Source organism: Mastomys coucha, unplaced genomic scaffold (genome assembly GCF_008632895.1).
Source record: "Mastomys coucha isolate ucsf_1 unplaced genomic scaffold, UCSF_Mcou_1 pScaffold15, whole genome shotgun sequence".
In the NCBI taxonomy this organism is placed as follows: domain Eukaryota; kingdom Metazoa; phylum Chordata; class Mammalia; order Rodentia; family Muridae; genus Mastomys; species Mastomys coucha.
This window is the reverse complement of record NW_022196897.1, coordinates 116,806,712-116,831,778: the sequence shown is the minus strand read 5'-3', so window position 1 is coordinate 116,831,778 and position 25,067 is coordinate 116,806,712. Positions and strand designations below refer to the sequence as shown.

Genomic DNA, 25,067 nt, shown 5'->3' with positions numbered 1-25,067 from the left:
AAAAAGTAGCAACAAAAATAACTTTATGGCGGGGCAGAAGGGGGGGCGTGTCACCACAACCTCAGGAATTGTATTAGAATCCCAGCTTTAGGAAGGCTGAGAACTGCTGCTCTATACAGTCCTGGCTGCCTGGAACTTACTTTGTAGTTCATGCTGGCCTTGAATTCAGAGATCCTCCTGAATGCTGGATTAAAGGTATACGCCACACAACACCTGACCCCCTTCTCTAAAACCACCTGAGCTGGGCATCCACAGCCAACAATGCTCTCCCACTGCTGTCTTCCAAGATCCTATTACGTTGACCCTATTCAGTCCTGCTTACAGCATTTAACCACTTGCCTAATCCAAAATCCACACATTACACCAAACAATAGTACCATGAAGCCTGTCATAGCAATAGTCCACTCCTTGGTACCAACTTCTCTCTATTGCTGTGGTAAGACACCATAACCAAGAGAACTTATAGTAGAGTTTATTGGAGGCTTTTATACTTAAGAGTCCATGACCATCATGATGGAAGCATGACATTAGGCATGATAGTAGTACTTGACAGGTCTGGCACTTGAGCAGTAGCTGAGAACTCACATCTTGGACACAACCATAGGAGAGAAAACTAACTGGGAATGGCTTGGGCTTTTGAAACTTCAAAGTCCACCCCAGTAACACATCTCTCCAACAAGGCCACAGTTCCTAATCTTTCCCAAACACTTCCACCACCTGGGGGCCAAGTATTAAAATATGTGAGTCTATGGGGACCATTCTCATTCAAACTACCACACACCATCCCCTGGACACCTTATACCATCCCGTTATGAATGCATACATGTACATGCTAAAGCATATATGCATGTATGTACACAAAGTCCACAGGTTTCAAAGGAAGGACTTCCTCTTGCTTTTTCCCCCAAAGGGCTACTTGGTTAACAGCTACTCTATATGTGCACACCATAAACTATGGATAGAATGGATCTGTTAAGGCAACACTTAATGAAATAACAATAAAAGCAAGAGAGATTAAAAGAGGTCACTGATATCGGAATGTTTAAAGAGAAGCAACATGTGCTTGCACAGTCTCAAAGCTTTAAATGAGTGCTGTTGTTATACCCAACAACTGAGTCCCTATTACCAAGTAAAGACAGTGCCTATGTGAAGGGTTTACCTGGTGCCTGTGACCCTCTTATAATTGTCTTTGGAATACACTGCTAAGATGCTGACCCCTGAGCCGATGTTCACCAGAAGCAGAGGGTATGGATTTTTCAAATCAAATGGTAACTTCTGACATTTTTCAGAATCAGCAGGGTTTTCAAAATAATAGCACTGTGACCGTCCATTGAATCCAACTGAGTCAATGTATAAAATTCCTTTAATTAAGCAATCTAGTTCATCCAGTTTTCGAAGCTGAAGGTCACCTATCTGTAATAAAATAAAAATGTAATCAGTCTTTCTAATAAACCAACATTTTTTTTCTGAAACAAAGTATCACTGTATCCTAAGCCTCAAATTCTTTTGCCCCAACTGACTAAGTGGTAGGACTACAGGTGTGAGCCAATACATCTGGCAACCAACAGAAAGAAAATTTAATTCCACTTTAAAAGACATCTCCACACTAAAGGAACCATAAAAGTGCCCCCACAGATGTGTGACATTTGTATACATTTGTAGAGCAGATCTGGGGACAGGAAAAAGGAGGTTGGACCACCAAGACAAACTCTGGTTCCTATAGACACCTATAGTCTACATACAAACCACTGTAACTGTGAGCTGAGCAAAGTCCTACGTGAGCAGCAGAAAGCAGGACCTCTGCTGACAGGGACACTAGAGCAGGGTGCGGTGGAGGCCATGGCGTATCAGAGTACCTAGCAACTAAGGCAGAATCTATAAAGACTGGAATGCTGGAGAGAAAGATAACTCAGTTAGTGAGGTTCCTGCCACCCAGGCAAAAGGAACTGAGTTCCATTTCTACACTCATAAAAAGCTGGGTGTGGCCAGGTGGTGATACATGTCTTTAATCATAGTGCTTGGGAGGCAGAGGCAGGCAGATCTCTGAGTTTGAGACCAGCCTAGTCTACATAATAAGTTCCAGGACAGCCAAGGCTACACAGAGAAACTCTGTCTCGAAAAAAAACAAAGAAACAAACAAAAAACTAGGTGTGGTGGCACATACCTGTAATCCCCCAGTACAGGGGGAAATCCCTGGGGCTCCCTGGCTATATCACCTAGTCTAATTGAGGAGCCCATATGAATAGCTCCTTAAGATCAATACCAAGGTTGACCTCTGGACACCATGTAAGTGAGCACACACTCAGGGCATGTGCACAGACTCAAACACTCACATTTTCTCTCTCTCTCTCTCTCTCTCTCTTTCTCTCTCTCTCACTCACACACACACACACACACACACACACACACTCTAATACCTACCTTCAAAAAGACCATCTAAAGCTATCAAGTAGTATCAAAGAAACCACATTTTACTACTTACTAACCTGAAACTGAGGATATAATTCAAAGGTAGGGTTCACCTATAAAGCATGATACCCTGGGTTCAGTTAAAAAAACAAAAACAAAAAAACAACCTACCTTTTGTTAGAGAACTACAAAGTATCCAAGAAAAGTAGGATTTGGAGTCAAGCCCTGTGGCACATACCTGTAATCCCTATACACAGGAGGGAGGAAGCTTGGGAGTTCAAGGCCAGACTCAACTACATGATATTTCTAGCTCAAAAGAAAAGAAATGCAAGATTTCTTACTATCTAACTGGTTATGGTTACAGCTTTTTGGAAGAGCAAAGTTTAGTATGAACAAGTTTAAATCCTTTCATCAACTTAATTCCTTTCAAATAATAGGGAAATATTAATTATTCATATTATGTGAGAAATAAAGCAACACTATCTAAGCAGGGAAAATGTCAAGACATATTTAACCAAGTCAGAAACTCTAAACTACAACTGGATTTATCTATTTACCATCATGTTTCTACATGTATGTATGTACATGCACAGCTACTTAAGCTCATAGCAACTCTGAAGAATGGCTGACTAGTTTGAAAGTTGACTAGAACATACACATTACAAAAGTGGTGATACCTCACAGCCACTGAAGAATCCACTTCTGTTACAAGCCTTGCTCCTCTTTATGCAACACCATTCAATTATATCTATACTCAATTTATTCCAGTCTATTTTGAGCAACAAAAGTTAGTAACTTCTGATGAATTCTTAATCAATTTCCAATTAGAAATATTAAGTTCTCTTCAACCAAACCCACTCTTTAGATGATGATCCCTGTCGCTTTACCTGACCAATCTCTCCCTCAATCAAGGTAATTTGATGCTATGTGTCAGCATTTTTACTTCTACATTAAATACCACTTCACACTAATAGACAAATATTAGAACCCAAGTAGTTTTTGATACTGAATGTCAAACCCATTTCTCTTTCTCAGAATTTGTTATTCTGAAACATATAGCTGACTTTGGTTATATTTGTGGGTTCTTTTTTCTCTCCCACCCTTCTCCACCCCTTTTCCATCCTTTCAATGAAGCCCCTAACACTAGACAAAAGAGAAAAAAAGGAATGCCACAGCATTTATATACCCTCTCATATGTCACACAATCACAGAAACTATCTGTAGCTGGCAAAGTCACATCCCTGCATGAGGCAAATCAGAGTTAGGTGCTGTGGATGATCTGAAGCAGCTATGTATCCCACACCTGGGATTAAAACAAAAGCATATTCTAATATTTCTGTGTTTTTTAAAGAAACCAAAATTCTCACTATAGAAACATCCCACTGAGCTGCTGTTCCTAATGAGCATCATCGCAGATGTTACACCTAAGGATTCATCTGCAAATATTCTACTAATCTAGCTTACTCAGAATGTAATTCAGTACCAAGAAGCAAATTCAGGATCAGGAAAACCTGAGGCAGTCATGGTGGCACACACCTTTAACTCCATTACTCAGGAGACAGAAGCAGGTGGTTCTCTGTGTGAGTCTTGAGAGCTAGTCCCAGGCCAGCTAGGGCTACACAGTGAAACTCTTTGTCTCAAAAAAAGAAAGAAAAGCCAGGCAGTGGTGGCGCACACCTTTAATCCCAGCACTTGGGAGGCAGAGGCAGGTGGATTTCTGAGTTCGAGGCCAGCCTGGTCTACAGAGTGAGTTCCAGGACAGCCAGGGCTACACAGAGAAACCATGTCTCGAAAAACCAAAAAAAAAAAAAATAGATGTACTTCATTTGGGCTGGCGAGATAGCGAGATGGCTCAGCGGGTAAGAGCACTGACTGCTCTTCCGAAGGTCCTGAGTTCGGATCCCAGCAACCACAGGGTGGCTCACAACCACCCATAATGAGATCTGAATCCCTCTTCTGGTGCATCTGAAGACAGCTACAGCATACTATGCTGGAGGCGGGGCCGGAGCGAGACATCTGTACAGCTAGTGTACTCATACACATAAAATAAATAAATCTTAAAAAAATTAAAAAAAAAAAAGAAAGAAAAATCTGACTCACATTATAAAAGAAACTCAATTTTAAAAAATATATTATAGATTATTAACTATTTTTCACTTACAGTATTTCATTTCACATGCTTTGTCTGTATACATTGTGTGTGTGTAACATATGTGCACATGTGGAGCTTGAAAGTCAACATCAGGGCTTTCTCAATAGCTCTCCACCGCACCTTTGAATCAAGATCTCTTACTGAACCTAGCACTTGCCGACTGCCTAGAATGGTTGGCTAGCGATCTCCGCTCCCTGCACTGAGGCCACAGGCACACTCTCAGCTTTCTATTGTGGGTGCTAAGGATTCAAACTCAGTCTTCATGCTCGAGTGGCAGGCACTTTACCCACCGGGACACTTTCCCAACACCCTTCCTTCCATGTAGGTTTCATCACAACCAGAGAAATGAACAGAAGAAACTCAACTGCCTAGGAACCTACTCTTAATATACAAAGTCCAATTAGTACTCTTTCCTTGGATTCTCACACAATTGAGCCTTGTTAATGGTCTGAATGATTTTCCAGTATGTTGGAATGGGGCATCTACAGTGTCTAGGAACCAGAAGTTTTCTCTACCTACCTATCAGTTATGATCACTGGGAGATTCTCACAAAGGAGAACTTACTATTCCACCCCTCATCCGAATTCCAAAACCAGTGAACAAGAATAACCCAAGGGAAGAGTATAAAACCTTATTAGCTAACTCGTGTCTCTTCTATGCTAGGATTACAACAGCCATTTCCAGGATGGAGTTGGAGGATGTAGGGGGTGCCGGGGGATGTATCAGAAGAGAATGAGGCCTATGAAGTTACACACAGGGAAAAGGAATGAAACATAAAGACAGTGTTGGAGATTCTGCACACTAACCGGTTAGTTGTTCTTAATTGTTCTTTAGTCCTTTCAAGAGCCATTGCCAACTTTTTTTCTTTTTTTTGGTTTTTCAAGACAAGGTTTTTCTCTGTATAGCCCTGGCCGTCCTGGAACTCACTCTGTAGTCCAGGCTGGCCTCAAATTCAGAAATCCACCTGCCTCTGCCTCCCAAATGCTGGGATTAAAGGCGTGTGGCACCACTGCCCGGCCCATTGCCAACTTTTATGTGTAATTTAAAATCCTCTTAGACTGTCAGCTAACCTTTGGAACGTGTTAGCAGACCACTAACTTAAACTTAAGAATGTCATTAGACAACATTTGAAACATGACACCTGCCAAACTAATGTCTCCACCAATTCATTTGCAAACGCACTGCCTTATGGTTTCATTTTGTTCTTTAACCTCTCCTACAAAAAGATGTCATCAATGTCATTCAAAGCAACCCACATTTGTGTTGCCAAGCTTGGCTGCTCATATGTGGTTCAGAATAAATTTAATTCCTGTAATGTAAAAGCTATGCTTTGTGTTGACAGCCTCCTTCAGTCAATCCTCTGTGAGAAACAGTTACTGAGGACACTGTTCTACATGCATTGCACCCTAAAAGCTAAGCTAGGAGCCTGGCCAATCCCCTTGTTAGTTCTTGCACCTTTGCCACATCAATCCTCAAGAGACCCAGTCTCAAGACTTTGTAGTTCACAGGAGAAAAGCAAAATCTAATGCCTAGTATTATACTGGCCTTAGAGCTTAGATATGGTTGAGAAATTTGGTGGCAAACACAGCACAAGCTGGGACTGTATTTGCCTGGTTTGAGTAAAACAGATCTTCTATCAGCTTTAATGCCTGAAAAGAACCACTTTAAAGTTTTTATTCTATTTTTAATTGTATGCATATGGCATTTTGCCTGCATGTATGTATTTACCACATGTATTTATCTGGATCCCCTGGAACTGTAGTTACACATGGTTGTGAGTCAGTCACCATGTGGGTTCTAGGAATCAAACCTGCGTACGCCAGAGGAGAAGCCAGAGCTCTTAACCTGCCCCACTACTCCTCAAAAACACAAACAAACTTTTAATCAGACATGCTGGAAAATAACTGAGGTGGAAGAAGAGAAACTATGTGGTATACAAGATTGGAAACAGTTTTGTGCCCAGATAGTGTGTGTGCACATGTGGAAATCAGAGGACAATGATAACCTGAGATGTTATTCCTCTACTTTCTACTTTCTCCCGATTCTTCACTAGCCTGGAATTCCTCATGTAAGCTGGAGAAACTACCCACTGAGCCCCAGGGACCCACTTGTCTCTGCCTCCCTATTGCTAAGACACCACCACCCAGCTGTTTGTTTGTTTGTTTGTTTCTGAGATGGTCTATATATCCCTGACAGATCTGCAACTGCTATGTAGACCAGGGTAGTCCCAAACTCAATGAGATGTGCCAGACTCTAACTCCTTGGTCCTGCTGAGATGGAAGATGTGTACCACCACAGCCAATTTAATTTTTTATATATGAGTCTATGTGCGTGCACTGCCCAAGACAACCACAAGTAGGCATTATATATCCTAGCACTGAAACACAAGAAGTTTATGAACTGTTTTGACATAAGTACTGGGAACTGAACTCAGGTCCTTACTGAGCTACCGCTCTGGCCCATACCCAGCCATTTTATGTAGGTTGTAAGAAACCAACTCAGGTCCTCCAAACACTTTACCAACTGAACCATCTCCCTAGGCCAGTACTAAAATTCTAAAATTTTGTTTTTAACTCTTTAATGAGATGGGATGATGTTACTCCTCAGGCTCTTATCCCCTACTCTAATCCCACCTTTGTGCTTATCCCATACTCAAAAGTTTTCATACTAAAGAAATGGTAAAATGCTACATTGATATATACCAATATACTAGGTAAGAAGTACACTACCCAACAATCACTACACGATCAACTCCTGACTGGCACTAATTAAACATATGTTCATTTCCCTAAGAATATTCAAGCTCCATTAGAAATGGAAAAGATTCTACCACTTGTAATCGGCATCATTTTAACAGTCAAATTTCCATAAATTATATATAAGCTAAAAAATGCATACTGTGAGAAAATCCTGCTCAAATTTGTATGATCCACCTCCAGTGGCACAGAAGGCAGTGTGCAGACTTGAGAAGTTTTTATCTCTGCCCATTTGAATAAAAGCAGGCATGTCATGAGTGGGAAAGCGTATAAAGTGCAGATTGCCTTTGCGTCCACACAGAGTCAGGTCCTTCAGCTCAAGGTGCACGTCCCGAATCCCAGTGGATCCGTAAGCCACATTGGAGGTCAGGTACTTCCGAATGCTTTTCAGACTCTCCACTTCCTCCTTTTCTTCTTCAGCAGTGATGTCTTTAGGTTCAAAATAAACCAGCTTGACCAAGGTTCCTCCAATATCCAAGCCAAACCACGGAAAAACTAAATGGGAAAGAAAAAAAAGTAGTCAAAATATCTTCTAAAAATAAAGTTTATATTTACTTAACTAGCAACTTATTGCATATGCTGTGGTTTCTAAGGGATAAAATTTTAAAATAAAGTATTTTGAGGAAAAAAATGTAAATCAAAAATTCCAAAGTATTAGCCAAACTAACTCTTCTGTACAGATATGCCCAAACTATACTATGAATATTTAAAAGCTAACAAATTAAGTTTCAACCCTGAAAAACAAAAACTGTAAGTGAAAATCTTCACCCCACCTCCAGCTCAGAGGAAGGAACGGAAGCACTCTAGGACTCCCTCTGAAGAGCAAGGAAAGCCTCCACCCTACCTATCTCCAGGGTCAGCTCCTTGCAGAACCTACTCTGGGCTTTGCGAACAGTTTAGTTAGAGTACTTGTCACTATGCATCAGGGCCAGGTTCTGGGAAGAATGGCAGCTAAAAATAAAAGGCTTCAATGGACTTTAAGTCCAAGCTACCTGCTACCCAAAAAGAATTTCAAATTATACAAATAGGGGGCTAAAGAGAGCACCTACTTGGCAGATCACAAGCACATTTAACTACAGTTCCAGGGCTCTGCTACCCTCTTCTAGGCACACACATGGTGCACAGACATACAAAACATATGCATAAAATTAGCTTCAGAAACATAGATAGACATATGTGCCTTCCCAACCCTAAATCAAGAAATGACTAATAAAAGCTTAAGTTTACTGATATTCTTTCCTAAAAATAATTTTGGAAAATACACACACACCCATCTAGTCAGTGGCTGTCCAGAAGCATCAAGAGGAATGCTAATAAAACAGAAAGCAGCTGTGAAGGTGGGAAAGCACACAGGTTGCACTACCCAACAACAGGAGGAGTGGCTGCCCAGAGCAAGCAGTCGCGAGGATATGGTCAAGAAATACACTTGGAGGAGCTCAGTAGGCTACTGACTTCTCTCTATCAAGAGTACTTCTCACCCTCACAGAGGCAAAGACTCTTCCCTGAGTACATGGATCAGAGGCAGAGGCAGGCGGCATGCACTTGGCTGCTGCTACCCAAAGGAAAGACAGCCTCCACACCTGGCCACTACACCCCATCTCCCCACTACACTCCATCCCATGGCCTAGAACAGAATCTTCACCCACTGACAGAACAACAGCAATTCTCACCCAAGGATGAATCACAAAAATAGGAAAACAAGTGCCACAAAAAATAAGAAAGTATCTGAAGAAAGGTTTCCAAGAATAATGAGTTGCACATCTTTAGATGTAATGTGATCTCACCCATGAAAAATCAAAAACTAAAAATTGTAAGAATTAATGTATAATAAAAAAAAGTATACCGAACCAGAGACTTGTAAGTTTGTGTAAAGCAGGGACTGGAGAGATGGTTCAGTAAAAAGAACACATACTGCTCTTGTAAAGGACTAGAGTTCAGTTCTCACAACTGTAGTTGTGGCGCACAACTGTGTGTAACTACAACAGCTCCAGGTGATCCAACATTCTTCTGGTCTCCCCTAGCATCTACACTCACAATGTACATACTGACATACAAATACACATACACATAATTTTAAAAGAAAATAAATTTAAAACAAAACCAAAACTGACCCGGCAATGGTGGACCATAACTTCTTTAATCCTACCACTCAGGAGGCAAAGGCAGGTGGGTCTCTGAATTTGAGGCCAGTCTAGTCTGGTCTACAGAGTGAGTTCTAGGACAGCCAGGGCTACACAGAGAAACCCTGCCTTGAGGGAAAACAAAACAAAACTGATGAATAAGTTTGTTGCTATTTATGGGGGGAATAGGGAGATGCTTTCAACACTTGCCCTCACCAAAAACAAAAACAAAAAAAAAAACAAAACACAAAATTATTTATGAAACTAAAAAACAAGCTGAGTGAAAGAAGCCTTGCAGAAAAGGTTACATACTCTAGAAAACACAAACTAATCATGTCTGCAATAGGAGAGAAAGCCAACTGTATGGTCACACTGATAGAGGAAGGACTTCATAAGCTATGGACAGGTCAGTGTGATCCAAATCTAAACTTTAAGGGGCGGGAATTGGGGGAAGAGAGGTGTGTCTTAGAGCTATATACTCTAAGCCCAACATACATTTATCTGTAAACTGGGAATGTAGACACACAAAATAGAAATCAAAACTGAGAAATCCCTCTCAGAATGTCTTCCAAGTATGATAAAAAGGGTAGAAATCGAGGTAAAATCAAAGCCCAGTGCCTTATCTTCCACAAGCTCTAAAATTTCCTAGGGCAGAGTGCAAACACTTAGGGAAGCCACAGGCAGGGAGATGCACATTTAGTCCCACCACAGGTAGATCTGTGAGTTCCAAGCCATCTAATGTTCCACGGTGAGACTCTGTCTCAAAAAAATAAAGAGCAGAAAAGAAACTATACTAAAATTTCAGAAAACCCTAGGAAGAAGCTGAGTTCTTAGGAATAGACATAAATTACACAAAGGTAAACAGTGCTCTTCATCAGCAAAAGTGTGTTAAGAGACAAAGACACGGGCTGGCGAGACGGCTCAGCGGATAAGAGCACTGACTGCTCTTCCGAAGGTCCTGAGTTTGGATCCCAGCAACCACATGGTGGCTCACAATCACCTGTAATGAGATCTGATGCCCTCTTCTGGTGCATCTGAAGACAGCTGGAGCGAGCGGGTTGGAGCGAGCAGGGCCTGCAGAAGTCCTGAGTTCAATTCCCAGCAGCCACACATATGATGGCTCACGGACATCTATCTGTACAGCTACAGTGTACTCATACACATAAAATAAATAATAAAATGATGTGTGTTCTTTTAAAAAAGAGAGACAAAGACACATAAACTTCAAATAAATAAGGGAAAAAGTTTAAAAAGTGTTATCTAGTCAAGCAGCTTTCAAGAACTCCAAAAGAGACTCCACACACAAGGACGACCACTCAAAGAGAGTCTCTCAATCATGTACAGCACATGCACAGCAGCATACTTTTATAAGGGCTCTAAGAAAAACTTTACCCATAAGCTATAAGCAGAGAAATGCATGCATGCTGATTTAAGACCTAAAATACTTACACGATTTCAACAAAGGACATCAAGGAGGAAAGGAGTAGTAAGTGAATGCATCACATCTGTCTTGTAGGGAAGGAAAGAAGACAAGACAGCAGCTGGAGACAAGAACAGAAAAGGGCCACTTAAAACAAAACATGCAGTGAGAGTGCATGGCGGCAATCCTAGCACTCAGGAGACAAAAGCAAATCACTGCAAGTTCTAGACCAGCATGGTTACATATGGAGCTCCAGGCCAGTTAAGACTTCATAATGAGACCCCATGTTGGTTGATCAATAGATGGATAGATGGATGCATGCATGCAGCCCCAAAAGAGAAAAGAAACATAAGATTTCATAAGGAACACAAGATAACTAGATACAGGGAATAGCTGTTTGAGGGTGGGGGTAGCTCTGTGAATCCAACCCAGGGACTCACATACCATAATGTGTACACCCCAACACTTAAATACATCCCAGTCCTAAAAGATTTTGCAACCTTTCAGCACAGAAAAATTACACTTGAATAGATATGCTAACATAAATGATTTAAGCCGGGCGGTGGTGGCGCACGCCTTTAATCCCAGCACTTGGGAGGCAGAGGCAGGTGGATTTCTGAGTTCGAGGCCAGCCTGGTCTACAGAGTGAGTTCCAGGATAGCCAAGGCTACACAGAGAAACCCTGTCTCGAAAAACAAAAAACAAAACAAAAAAAAAACAAATAAATGATTTAAACATACGATACATGAGTCAAACCACCATACAGCTCCCCACAAACAGGCATATTTTTACTAATAATAATAAAATTAGCTATTAATTTTACTAATTAATAGCTAAAAACAAATTTTAAGTTGAGTATGGTGGCCCAGGCATGTAATTCTAGAGACTGAGGCAGGAGGATGACTGCAAGTTCAAGGAAAGCCTGAGCTACATAGTGTGAGCCTGTATTATCAAATAAAAACATATGTATATAATGTCATGTACAATTTCAAATGTTAGAAAATAATGCAAAATAAGCCAGGCATGGTAATATATATCTGCAATCTCAGCACTCAGGAAATGCCAGGAGTACTGTCATGATGTCTAGGCAGGCAAGGGCTACAAAGCAAAGCTGTCAGGGAAAAAAACGTAAGAGCCAGAAAGACGACTCTGGCCATATAGCACCTGCTGTACAAGAGGAGAACTTGATTTAGTATCCCGGCACTCAGGTAAAAAGCTGGTTGTTCCCCTATCACTGTGAAAGGTGGAAACAGGAGGGTGGCTGAGGCTTGCTGGCCTCCACCTTAGGTCCATGTTTAAAAAGAGATCCTGTTTCAAAAGAAAAAAAGCAGGGAATGTAAAACAAGATACCTAGCGTCTTCCTCTGGCCTCAACACATACAGAGGCATGCACACCTGTACCTTCACCTACACACATATACAGAGCAAAAGATATAAATGAAAACAGAAAAAATACTGTGCATACTGATCAGTAAATGAAATGAAGTCTTGGAAAAACCATTAAAATAGACCAAATTAAAAAAAAAAAGCCATTAAAATAGACCAAATTTAAAAAAAAAAAAACATTAAAATAGACCACTTTTGAGTGCATGAATTTTGCGTGCCTATTAGCCTACTCCCATTCTTGAGACTGTCTTTCTTAACAAACTGTTTTTATTTCTATTGACATAAAACAAACAAACAAAACAACAACAACAACAACAAAGTAACGATTCCTAGGCTGGGAATACTATAGTGTGCTTGCCGAGCATGCATGGCTCTAAGTTCAATTTTCAACATGGGGGTCAGGGTAGGATATTCTAGCAGCTTCATTTGTTTGGCTGTGTGCACACATGGGAGGCAGGAATCAACACGGAGTGTCTGCCTCCGTCACTTGGCTACCATATTGTTTGAGTTTCTCTCTAAACCTACAACTTTGGGTATACTGGCAGGCACCAGGATCCTCATCTCCACCTCTGCGATCATGGGCTGCATCATGCTTGGAAGTGGGAACTAGGGGTACAAATGAGGTCCTTACCTCAGCACCACGAGCATCTTACAATGGAGATATCAAATTTTTCTCTACAAATTAATTAATTTACAAAATCAAAGATAAAAAAGTTCATACGGAGAGATTTTAAAATTAAGTATCTTTGTAACAAAAGTTTAAAAGGAAGCTAAGATTAGCTACAGGAAAAAAGAAAACTCATAAAAAAGTAGCTCAAAGGATAGAAGCTAACTCCTGTAAAAACAAGAAGACATAAACCTTAATCCCCAGCACAAATGTAAGGAGCTGAGCATTTCAGCTCCCATCTGCAACCCCAGCATTCCTAAAGATAAATGGGAAAGAGACAAGAGAAGCCTCAGAAAATTATGGGCTAGCTAGCAAAGTTTAACTAAGTCTATTTTTCTATCTGGAAACTGAAAGGAGAGGGAGATGGCTCAGTGAATAATGACTACTATGCTCTGCAAGCATAAGTCCACAGAATCCATAACAAACCAAAAACAAAACTCAGCAAAGCTGTGCATGCATGTAACGGTAACATTAGAGAATGGAGACTAGTGGACTCCAAGAATTCACTGGCTAGCCATTCTTTCTGACAGGGTCTATGTGAGCTTTCCATTAGTTAGAGACCCTGACCCAATAGTACAGCAGCAGAGAAGATGCCTTATATGCTGCTTGGGACCATGTGTACACTTAGATGTGCACACACCAGAATACTCACTTGCATGCAACACACACCCACCCCTACCTCACTGGATGAGACCTAGATAAAATACCTCGGAGGGGGGGGAGTATAGTGTTTAATACACAATCACTGTAGCTATACCACCATCATTAGCATCTTGCTGCCATCATTTTCATTTTTTACCTATTTAAAGCAATGCTAAACCTGCCAAGTATTTGTCAGGCAAGAAATCTACCAACTGAGTTATATCTTCACCCCATATTCCCCCCCTTTTTTTCCCTTTTTTTCGAGACAGGGTTTCTCTGTGTAGCCTTGGCTGTCCTGGAACTCACTCTGCAGACCAGGCTGGCCTGGAACTCAGAAATCTGCCTGCCTCTGCCTTCCAAGTGCTGGGATTAAAGGCATGCACCACCACCAGCCTGGTCTACAGAGTGAGTTCCAGGACAGCCAGGGCTACACAGAAAAACCCTGTCTGTGGGGTGGGGGAGAGTGAGGCATGCACCACCACCAACTGCTCCCCACCTTTAAAGACAGAATCTCATATTCTCATATATCTCAGACTAGTCTTGAATTTACTGTGTAGCCAAAAATGACTTTAACTCCCTATTCTTCTGACTCATCCTCCTTGGTGGTGGGATTATAGTAGGTGACACCAAATCCGGTTTATGCAACACTGGAGACCCAGCCTTCATCTTTTATTCTTTCTTAAATGTTATTTATTCTCTTGTGCTGTAGCACGTGTGTAAAACACTCACCCCTCAATTGTACAACTTTCCACTAATTGGTTCTCTCCTTCTACTGTAAAACAGGGACTCTATTTCTCCTTTCTGGCTGATTCTCACATCTCTGTCTCCCAGCTCAGTGTAAAAAGGCCTGGAGCAGAGATGGGTTCTGGGGATTAAATTGAGATGGTCAGGTTTGTATGGTGTTGCATAGCACTTTCCTCTGAACCAAAGAATCATCACTTGTTCCACTTGCAAAAAATTATCACAACTGGGCTCGCTGACTGCTAATATTCCCTCTCAGAAAGAAGGTAGGGAGGGTCAGTGGACCCTCATCTGAGTACCCAGCCACTCCTCCCAGTCATCTGTATGCAATGCTGCTGTACTGGTGATTGCTTTGCGGGGGAGGGAGGCTTAAGAAAGCCATCACTCATGCTAAGCCCAGACTTTGCAATGTGATTGCTTTAGGCTGTAAGTAACCCTAATCAACTCATTGGTTCATCACTATGAACTTCTGTGGGACTGAACTTTTTGCAGTTTGTCACTAGAACCATGGGAGAAGAGGACACAGGCTGCCTTCTCCACCCAAGGCAAAGTTTCTCACAGTACATGGTAAGTGCTTTTACCCACTAAACCATCTCCCTGGCAATTCCCAAATTTTAACATCATATTTATTTGGTATTTTCTCATCCTGTGATATATAACAACCACTTGATCTAAAAGCTTTAAAGAATTTCTAGGCCAGTGAGATGGCAGGTAGAGGCACTTGTCACTAAGTCTGACAACTGAGTTCAATTCCTGAGACCCAAAGTGGAAGGAGAACCAACTCCTAAAACGTGGTCTCTGACTACCATACATGCACAACACGTGTGCCCAAACACATATAACATTAATGCTTTTTTTTTAAAAGATTTATTTATTATTATATGTAAGTACACTATAGCTGTCTTCAGACATACCAGAAGAGGGCATCAGATCTCATTAGGGTGGTTGTGAGCCACCATGTGGTTGCTGGGATTTGAACTCAGGACCTTCGGAAGAGCAGTCAGTGCTTTAGACCGCTGAGCCATCTCTCCAGCCCCACTAATTTTTCAGAATTTTGTATAGGTTTTTTCTTTTTTTAGATTTTATTATAATATACAAGTGTTTTGCTTTAATGTATGTGCACCTCGTGTGCCTGGTACTCTGAGAAGTCAAAAGACAGGTCCTCTAGGACTAGAGTTACAGATAGTTGTGAACTACCATGTGGGTGCTGGGAATCCAACTCAGACCCTCTAACAAAAGTGACAAAATCTCTTGACCGCTCAACAAATTCTCCAGCCCAAATTAATATCATTTTAAAATACTTTACATTTCTTACCCATGCCCCTAATTTCTCTTCTAATACAGAAGCCTAGGATGAAACCAGTCTGGAAACTACACTGCTCAATTAACATGTGTGGTAAAACATTACTATAAACCAGGATCACAAGTTACAAAACAAACTAGCTCCTACTAGTTTCAACTGCCTAAGCATGGTGGCAACATGCCTCTGATCAGGAGGCAAAGACAGGCAGAGCTCAGGGACTTCAAAGCAAGCTGATCTACATAGAGTTTCAGTTCAGTCAGAGCTATGTACAGGAACCGTGTCTCAGAAAGAAAGAAAGAAAGAAAGAAAGAAAGAAAGAAAGAAAGAAAGAAAGAAAGAAAGAAAGAAAGAAAGAAAGAGGGAAGGAGGGAGGGAGGGAGGGAGGGAGGGAGGGAGGGAGGGAAGAAAATAAGTATAAAGACAATAAAACAAGTGTTTCTAACCTCAGTCAGCTTTCCAACAGAGACGAAGAATTATTAGTTATCAGTGCATTCTCTCAGAGCTATGACTCAAGTACACTCTTGGAAGGGTTCAACAGCCAACAAGCTGCATTCTCCATCCAGCAGGGCATTCTTGCATCCTTGGGTAGTACAGAAGAACAAAATGGTGTGAAAAAAAAAAAAAAAAAAAAAAAAAAAAGCCAATATCATGTTTGAATCCTGGAATGGTAGCTTTGTTTGTAATCTTAGTACTCAGAAACCTGAAGTAAGAGAATCATAAGTTCAAGATCACCCTGAGCTACATTTGAGACTATCTCCTCAATAAAAACAAAATTGTTTCTTCAGCACATTATCTGAAATACAGTCTTTCATGATTTGGCATACAATCAGAGAAAGCCAAGAAAAGGAATATGGCCAATATCAGACATCATATTTGAAAAAAAAAAAAAAGAAAGAAATCAGAGGTTGGCAGGATAGGTCGGTGGGTACAAACGCATGCTTCCAAACATAACTACCTGAGTTCAATTCCCACAACTCACCAAGCAGAAGAGAACTGATTCCCACAGGTTGTCCTATGAATTCCCCCTATGTGCCCTCACATACACACAAATACCATACACAACAAGTAAATATACAAGTAATTAAATGTCTGTGGTTTGTTTAAACTCGGAAGAAAGGAAGGAAAGAAGGAAAAGAGATGCAGCTCAGTGTGTAGAATGCTTGCCTAACATTAAAAAAACCCCAGGTTCAAGCCCCAGCGCCAGACAAAAATAAAAAAAATTAAAAAATAAAAAAAATTTAAAAATTTAAAAAAATTTAAAAAAAAACCTATAATCCCAGCCTTCAAGAGGTGAAAAGGATCAGAAGTTCAAGGACATCCTTAACTATAAAATCTGAGGATCACTTGGGAAACATAAAGCACTATCTCAAAAAATAAATACACAAACTCAAGCTTTGTCTACTTAGTACTTTCAAAAAAGTTCTGAGGCCACAGTAATAGAACACTCCCAAATGTTTTTCAGAATTTTCTTTGAATTGCTTTGATCTGGATGACCTACTTGTAAGACAGTTTTGTTTTGATTTTTGTTTTTTTTTTGTTTTGTTTTTTGAAACTGTGTTTTTCTATGTAGGCCTGGCTAAGGCAGCGTCTTCAACACCTCTCAAGACTCATACTCCTCCTCTTTTCTTCCTCTTCCTTCTCCTCTTCTTTGTTGTCATCATCTTCTTCTTCCTCTTCTTCTCCTTCCTCCTCTTCTTCCTCCTCTTCCTCTTCTTCTTCTTCCCTCCCACCCCCTCCCCCCTTTCTCTTGGGTTTGTTTTTTTTGTTTTGTTTTGTTTTTTTTATTGGACAACCCTGGCTGTCCTGTAACTCCCTGTAGACCAGGCTGTCCTTTGAACACAGATAACCACCTGTCTCTGCCACCTGAGTGCTTGGATTAAAGGCCTGCACCTGGCCAGATTATTTTTGGTTTCCCAGGCAGGGTTTCTCTGTGTAGCCCTGGCTGTCCTGGAACTAGCTCTGTAGACCAGGCTGGTTATGAACTCAGGAATCTGCCTGCTTCTACCTCTGGCTTGCTGGGATTAAAAACATGGGCCACTGCCGGGCGGTGGTGGCGCACGCCTTTAATCCCAGCACTTGGGAGGCAGAGGCAGGTGGATTTCTGAGTTCGAGGCCAGCCTGGTCTACAAAGTGAGTTCCAGGACAGCCAGAGCTACACAGAGAAACCCTGTCTCGAAAAACCAAAAAAAAAAAAAAAAACATGGGCCACTACCTCACCTCTCCAATTCTTATTCTAACTACTTAATTCGGCCTAGCAATTTGGGTTCTAACTCTCCATGTCCGAGAAAATTCGCAAGTGCAAACTAATACTCATTTGTGTGCATGGGTGTAGCTCCTCAGGTGCCCTCTACTTTTTGAGCTAGTGTGCGTCACTGGGCCTGGAACTTTGCCGAGTAGGCTAGACTAACTAGCCAGTGAATTTCTAGGAATCTGTCTGCTCTCCCATGTGGCCATCACAGACACAAGCCACTGTACCCCTAGCTTTTTAACCTGGGTTCTGAAGCAAGCAATTTACTGACCAAGCCATCTCCTCAGCCCTATAGGCCATTTTTACATTCAGTATTTGGTAGTAACAACTTTTCCCAAGACAGCCTTGAACACACATACCAAAAAAAAAAAAAAAAGAAAATCATGTTTGTTTGACCTAAAGCAATGGGGAAAAAAGTAAGAACAATTCAGTGAAACAGTAGATAGGAGGAAAAGCACAAAGGCTAAAATTCCTCAGTTGCATTTATATTCCACCAGAGTAGCTACTTGTCACTGGGCACCATTTTTCTGGTCAGTAAAACAGACAATCACCACATAACTACCACAGGCGTTCATCAGGCTGAATCTTGTTAGACTCACACACAACTAATCCAAAACAACACTACAGATTGGATGACATAATCATCTACACATGGCTAATTGTCACATTAAACCTCTAAAATCGACACTGTGTCATGTTAATGTAATACAAACCCACAAAAGAACTTCAGGTTTTTGTGTTGCTTAAAAATCAGGTGCTTGATGCACAGGCCTATAACCTCAGTGCTTGGAGGTAGAGAAGAGGATTCTCTCAAAACAAAACCAAAACCAGGTGCTTGGGCTGGAGATACCATATACAGCTCAGAGACAGCACATTTATAGCACTATAAAGCCCTGTGTTCCAACTCACAACTGAAAGAAAAGTGAAAGGGGAAGAGGGGCTTGGTAGTGGCACAGTATATACCCAGCACTAAGGTAGCTGAAGGAGGACTGCCCTGAGGATGAGGCCAACTTGGGCAATTCATCAGTGTCAGTCAGTAAGACTGCCCTCAAGCCTGACACCCTAAGCTCCATCTCCAGGGCTGGGGAAAGTTGTCCTCTGATCTACACCAATGTAGACGCACACGATAAAAAAGTAAATGTAATAAGAAAATCTTTAATCAAGTAAACGACTGGACAACAGGAACACTTTGAAAATCTGTTTTCCTTTTTTCTTTCAGGACAGAATCTTAAAACTTCATACCCCTCTACTACCTCCACCTCTCAAGTGGCTGGTATTATCTCTTGCAAGTCGAGAAAAGAAAATACACACACACACACACACACACACACACACACACACACGATATAAAATATTATACATACATACATCCCCAAACTTTCCATGGCAAAACAGAGCTACATCCAATTGCTCAAATCACCGATAAAAGCAACTGGGGGGGGGGGGGGGGGGGGGTGTAGAGCTGGGCACAGACTATCCAAAAGACCTCACACATCAAGCCATTTTCCATAACTCTCACAGCCTGCACTCAGCATTTACCTTCCTCATACAGTAATCTGATATCCAAGTCTTTTTTGTTTGGTTGGTTTGGTTTTTTTGTTTTGTTTTGTTTTTCTAGACAGGGTTTCTCTGTGTAGCCCTGGCTGTCCTGGAACTCACTCTGTAGACCAGGCCTGCCTCTGCCTCCCAAGTGCTGGGATTAAAAGCGTGCACCACCACTGCCCGGCATCCAAGTCTTAATCACATGTAAAACACAGCTATGCTGTAAAGTTCCTATTACAGTATCAGGACAATTGACACTTTCAACAGTAGTAGTAATAGATGCTAGACAACAGCCCTAAAGGCCTTAAAGGGGAGAAAATACACAAGGCAAAAAACACAAATTGGTAATAAAATGAGAAACCGATTCTCTGAAAGAGTAACTCTCTAGATTTAAGAGTAACTTGAGGAGCAGGCCGACTCCCTTCCAAAGAAAAGGCTTTACTGCACAGAATGCTCCGGCTGAAACCGGAATTCCCGTTAACTAACGGAAGGGAAACCAGGAAAAACCTCTGGGTCCGAGATGACCTGAATTTTTTCGGGAAGAAAAGTGAGCAAAGCTTAGAAGCGTAGCGAGCCCAGCGTCTAATTTTGGGCCTGCTGCGCTTCAAGGGGCATTTTCTAGTAAGCTCCAAATTGCCATATAAAAGGCTTCATTTGTGAGCCTTTTATATGATTCGATGGATGATTCGAAGGGTCTAGGGAGAGGAGGAGCTTTCTCAAGAAAAAGGAGGAAGTCTCGGGAAAAGAACACCCTAGGGGACGGGGAGGAAGTGGCGGGGAGCCCACGCGCGGGCACCGCGGGCGCGCGAACAACGACGGCCGTGCCGGGGCACTTACGCGGCCGCCTCTTCCGGAGGCCCTCGGCGCGCGGGCGGGCGGCCGAGGTGGAGCCGCCGAGGGAGCCGGGCCGCTCCCGTCTCACGCTCTCCGCCGCCCCGGACCCCGACGGCGCCGCGCTACTCGCTCGGCGCCTTAGCGGCTCCCGCCTCCGCGCTTCGGAGTCCGCAGGCTCGCCGGCCACGGCCGAGGTGGCCGCAGCCCTGCCCTGGCGCTCCATAGGCGCGCCAAACCGGCCCGCTCCCATCCGCAACAGCCACCGCTGCCGCCCGAGCCAGCCCCCCAGCGCCGCCTCGCCGCCTCCGCGCAGCCCTCTGGAGCGCAGGCGCACGCCGGCTGCCTCCTCTTCCGTTGCGCCAACGTGCAGCGAGCCAATCCGAGCTGGTTAGGGGCGGGTGTCGGGGCTCTTGTCCAATAGACTCCCAGACTCGAGCCGAAGAGACCGCGCCACCATCCAATGACAGGCATTCAAGAGGGGTGGAGGCGGGGTCAGCGCAGGCTGGGAGCCATGGCGGAGGGGACCGAAGGATTTGGGTGACGGGCGCCCTCTCTTGCTCATCCACGAGAGCGGTAGTCGAGCTGCTCCCCTTCTGCCTAGAACTCTAGGGAGTCCAGAGTCTAGTATCTCCTCGCTGTTCATGAATCACTCCTTCCTCCCGCCCAATAGAGCCCCTGAAGCCACTAGAAGTGTTAATAGACTCTGAGTAGCGGCTAACCTTATTAGCCTTTGTCCGTGGGTCTAGTTCTATAGCTGACGTAGGGGCCGCACTACAATCCGCACAGTACAGGCACGTTTCTTCCTTTGTGCTAAGATTTCATTCTCAGTACCAGAAGGAAGGAAAAGACTGAGATTGGTCTCCATGGCAACTGGCGGGAGGAGGTGGATTCTAAATCCTTCACCTACCCCTACCCCCTTTTCTGAAGAGGGCAGTATGAAGGCCTGGAAGTTGGGTTGGGGTTTTTTGGTTTGGGGTTTTTTATGTGTTTGAGCATTTTTCATGCATGTATGTCTGTGACCCAGGTGTGTGCCTGATGCTCGCTGAGGGCAGAAGAAACCAAGGGATTCCCTATATGGATCCCAGGAACCTAACCCGGTCCTCAGCAAGAACAGCAAATGCTCTTAATCACTGAACCATAGCTCCAGACCCCTGGTTGGCTTTTTACAGAAGAATTTTTTTTAACCCTTCCCAACATCCTCAGGTTGCTCTGACCCTGGATATCCCACCCAGCTGTACCCCTGAAACATTCCCTCAATCCCTCAGTTGTAAGTGACTGAGGCTTTCTCACAATTTCCCAAGTACCTTTCTTGGAAGGAGATAATGTCCCCTTTACTTTCTAACTTACTCCCTCACTAATAGTTCCAGGCTGAGCTGAGCGTCTTTTGTGTCTGCTGAATAACACTCCCATACTCGCTCCAAACTAGTACCCCACAATGTAGAATCAACTCTGGAAACCTTATTTCCTAACTTGAAATTCCAGCTTCTGCAGGAACACACACACACACACACAAAGTGGATCTAACAAAAATCAAGAGTACCCATAACATAGCTGGAGAACCCAATCAACAGTTCTGAGCACTGACCGCTCTTTGGAAGACCAGGATTCAATTCCTAGCTCCTACATGGCTCACAACCCTCTGTAACTTCCGGGTATTCCACTCTCTCTTCTGGTCTCCCTAGAGAACCAGGCAGCCAGATGCTGAAGTAAGAATGCATGCTGCCAGCCTCCTGTGCTGTCTCTGTCCCACGTGTAGCCTCTATGCCAACCCAAAGCACTGGGCTAGGGCCCGAGAAGAGCTCCTCTTAGACTTTAAGCTATGATCTTCAGCTATCATTGGAATTCTGAATTTGTGTGTAAACAATAAAGACGCGAAATAGATGAGACAAAGTGAGAGCCATCAAAGCCCTACTATTGAACTTCTCATGGCCCCCTCCTCAGGACTGGTCAGCCAGCTGGTGTTCATTGGATCTACAAGCCTGAAGTGCTTGCTATCAGAGGAAACTTCTTGCTCCTGGTGTTATCTGCAGAGGTTAACTGACTTTTGCCAACCATGCCTGGCAACTAACTGATAAGCACGAGGCCTTGTGGCTACTGCTCCTGTAAGGGCAGCCACCACTACTGCTCCTGCTCCTGCTGCCAAAGCCAAAATTGAAGCCAAGGAAGAATTGGAGGATTCAAGCATGAATGTGGGATTTTAACTAATTACAAAACCTTAACCAACCCAGCCAGTTTTATTTGTAAAGTATGGGAATCAAGGCTTAGAGAGACTTAGATGGTGGGGCAATTTATCCAAAAGCACATAGATTAAGAAATGAAGGAGAACGGGGATATATAGTTCCATTAGAGAATGCTTGGAATGGGGAAGCCTTACATTCAGGATCCATCACAGGAGGAAGACAGTAGGCTGGGAAGTTATACTATTCTCTGCCTGGAGCCAAGCAGGTGGTCCCTGCCTGTACCTGCAGCACTCAGGAGGCTCCCAAGTTCAAGGCTACCTTGGGCTATGTAAGAAGACCCTATCCCAAGAAGAAAGGGGAGAGTACAGATCGAGTTTTCAATAGGTTTCTGAAAACCCCACCCCCAGCTTTTTCAAACCATGCCCAGATTTGTTTCTTAAATATAATTCTCACTTTTCACATCCTTTATATTGTAAACTTGCTGACACTCTACTGTATCAAATTTAATCACAAGTGAGACATTTATAATCTTAAATCAGAAATGCAAATTGTTAGCACATACCTCCAATCATCCCTAGAACTATGCAGACAGACAGGGAGATCTCTGTAAGTTTGAGGTCAGCCTGGGCCACATAGTAGGAAGCTGTTACCTGCCAGGCTGTGGTGGCACATGCCTTTAATCCCAGCACTTGGGAGGCAGAGGCAGACAGATTTCTGAGTTCGAGGCCAGTCTGGTCTACAGAGTGAGTTCCAGGACAGCCAGGGCTATACAGAGAAACCCTGTCTCAGAAAAAAAAGAAAAAAGAAAAAAAAGATTCTGTATTAAGTTCAGAGGCTGGGGACTAGTACTTGCCTAATATTCCCAAAGGCCCTGAATTCAATCCTTAGCACTGCAATTCACTAAGTTGTACTATACGGCTGGACTTAGTGGTACATACCTGGAATCCTAGCACTTGGGAGGCAGAGGCAGGAGGATTAGGAGACCAAGTCAGACTGTCTCCGTTATGTGGTCTGAGGCCAGCCTGGGCTACACAAGACCCAATTTCAAAGAACCTATTTTTTTTTCCAATGCAACAAGCATGAGGTTTATTGATCCAGTGTGCTGGGGCCATCCTGCAATTGGGGCAGAGGTGACCCCCAACATTCCAAGCACACAGTTTTTATACAGCAAAACCTATTTTTCAATATTAATGTAAAATGTAAGAAGTGAAGATAATGTTACTTTGGGAGAGACAGAGGGAAGGAAAGAGACCTAGGAGATGGGGCACTTTATTATGGAGCCCGGGCCTAGGCCTGTACCCACAAGTAGGACAGAAGATGGTTTTTGTGGAGTTACTTCTCTTCATCTTTTATGTTCCAGGAATTAAACTCGGGTGGCCAGGTTTTCAAGTACTTTGCCCAGTGGGCTGTCTCAGAGCCCCAGAAACTGGTAGTGTTTCTTGAGCTGAGTGGTTACATGTGTTCTCTAGGTAATATTTCATCAAGGTGTTCATTTGTGATTTGAGCGATAGTCTGGGTTAACATTTTAAAAAGAAATTGAATATTAGCATTGTAATACAATCATGATTAGAGAGAGCTATTAACCTTTAAAAAGTGAGATAAAAAACATGAGATGAAAATAGCAAGGGAGAAGTTCTCCTTCTCTGGGGTTAAAATGGAGTTTTCAGAGCGAGAGGTGCTATGGGTATTACCATTTTGGGTCTCCCTCAGTTTTCTGGTGGACAAGTCAGAGCAAGCAGCACAAGGGACTTCATAAGCACGTCGGAGGAACTGACTAAATTCTAAAAGGAACAACTTGCCAAGCTAGAGTGGTTTCTGTGCTGAAATACCATGTTAGCTGTTTATTGCTATGTTGAAAGTTTAAACAAATTGTTAGTGATTCTCAGTTGCTCTGAGTAAGGAAATTAGGAGTGACTTAACTGTCAAGTTTAGCCTTAGAATTTTATTTTTATTTTTGGGTTTCCCTGTGTAGTCCTGGCTGTCCTAAAACTTGCTGTGTAGACCAGGCTGGCTTCTAACTCACAGAGATCCACCCTGCTCTGTTTCCTGCATGCTGGGATTAAAGACATGTGGCACCACCTGGCTACCTTAGAGTCTTTTAAAGGGTACAGCTGGGCTAGAGAGATGGCTTAATGGTTAAGAGCACCTGTTGATCTCACAACTATCCATAACTCTAATTCCAGAGGATGGAACTCTCTTCTGACTCATAGACATAAGGCACACCCATGGTACACAGACAGACATGCAGGCAAAACACTCATACACATGAAAAAATTGAAGAAAAAAGTACTGCAAATAGAGATATAACAAGGTGGAGGATCATGCCTAGATATCATGGGACAGGCAGTGTCGTGCCAGCAATTAGCAAGAGGCCTCAGATCAAAATGTGGGCTTGTTTAGGGTTCCCTAAGTGTCCTCACAATATAGCAGCTGATGTTCTCCAGAGCTGGTGTTCTGTGAGAAAACAGGCAGAGGAAACAATATCTTTTATCACATAGTCTGGGAGATCATTCTCCATTATATATAACAATATCCTATTACTAATCAGGCCAGCCATATTCACTATGGATTGGTGTTTCACAAAACAGAAAAGAAAGAACCCTTAGAAGCAACTGAGCCCATCATCTGCCCTTGGCTTCCAATGAGTCACTTCTCTCTCTCTCTCTCT

At 42.8% G+C, this 25,067-nt stretch overlaps 1 protein-coding gene across 3 annotated transcripts in view; it reads right to left on the bottom strand.

Moving 5' to 3' along the window:
* The window catches only part of Pank2 (pantothenate kinase 2), a 38,772-nt gene extending 17,719 nt beyond the window's left edge, over nt 1-21,053 (bottom strand). Inside the window, exons 1-3 of one of the 3 annotated variants that reach the window (XM_031371952.1) lie at nt 20,939-21,053; nt 7,460-7,812; nt 1,160-1,413 (exon numbers count right to left, since the gene is read on the bottom strand). In XM_031371952.1, coding sequence (XP_031227812.1) covers nt 1,160-1,413; nt 7,460-7,567 — 362 coding nt within the window. In that variant the 5' untranslated portion in view covers nt 7,568-7,812; nt 20,939-21,053. Of the gene's footprint in view, nt 1-1,159; nt 1,414-7,459; nt 7,813-16,038; nt 16,157-20,222; nt 20,576-20,938 lie in introns of those variants that run through there. The other 2 variants (XM_031371951.1, XM_031371953.1) reach the window with 2 other exon arrangements.
* Nucleotides 21,054-25,067: the final 4,014 nt, after the last annotated feature.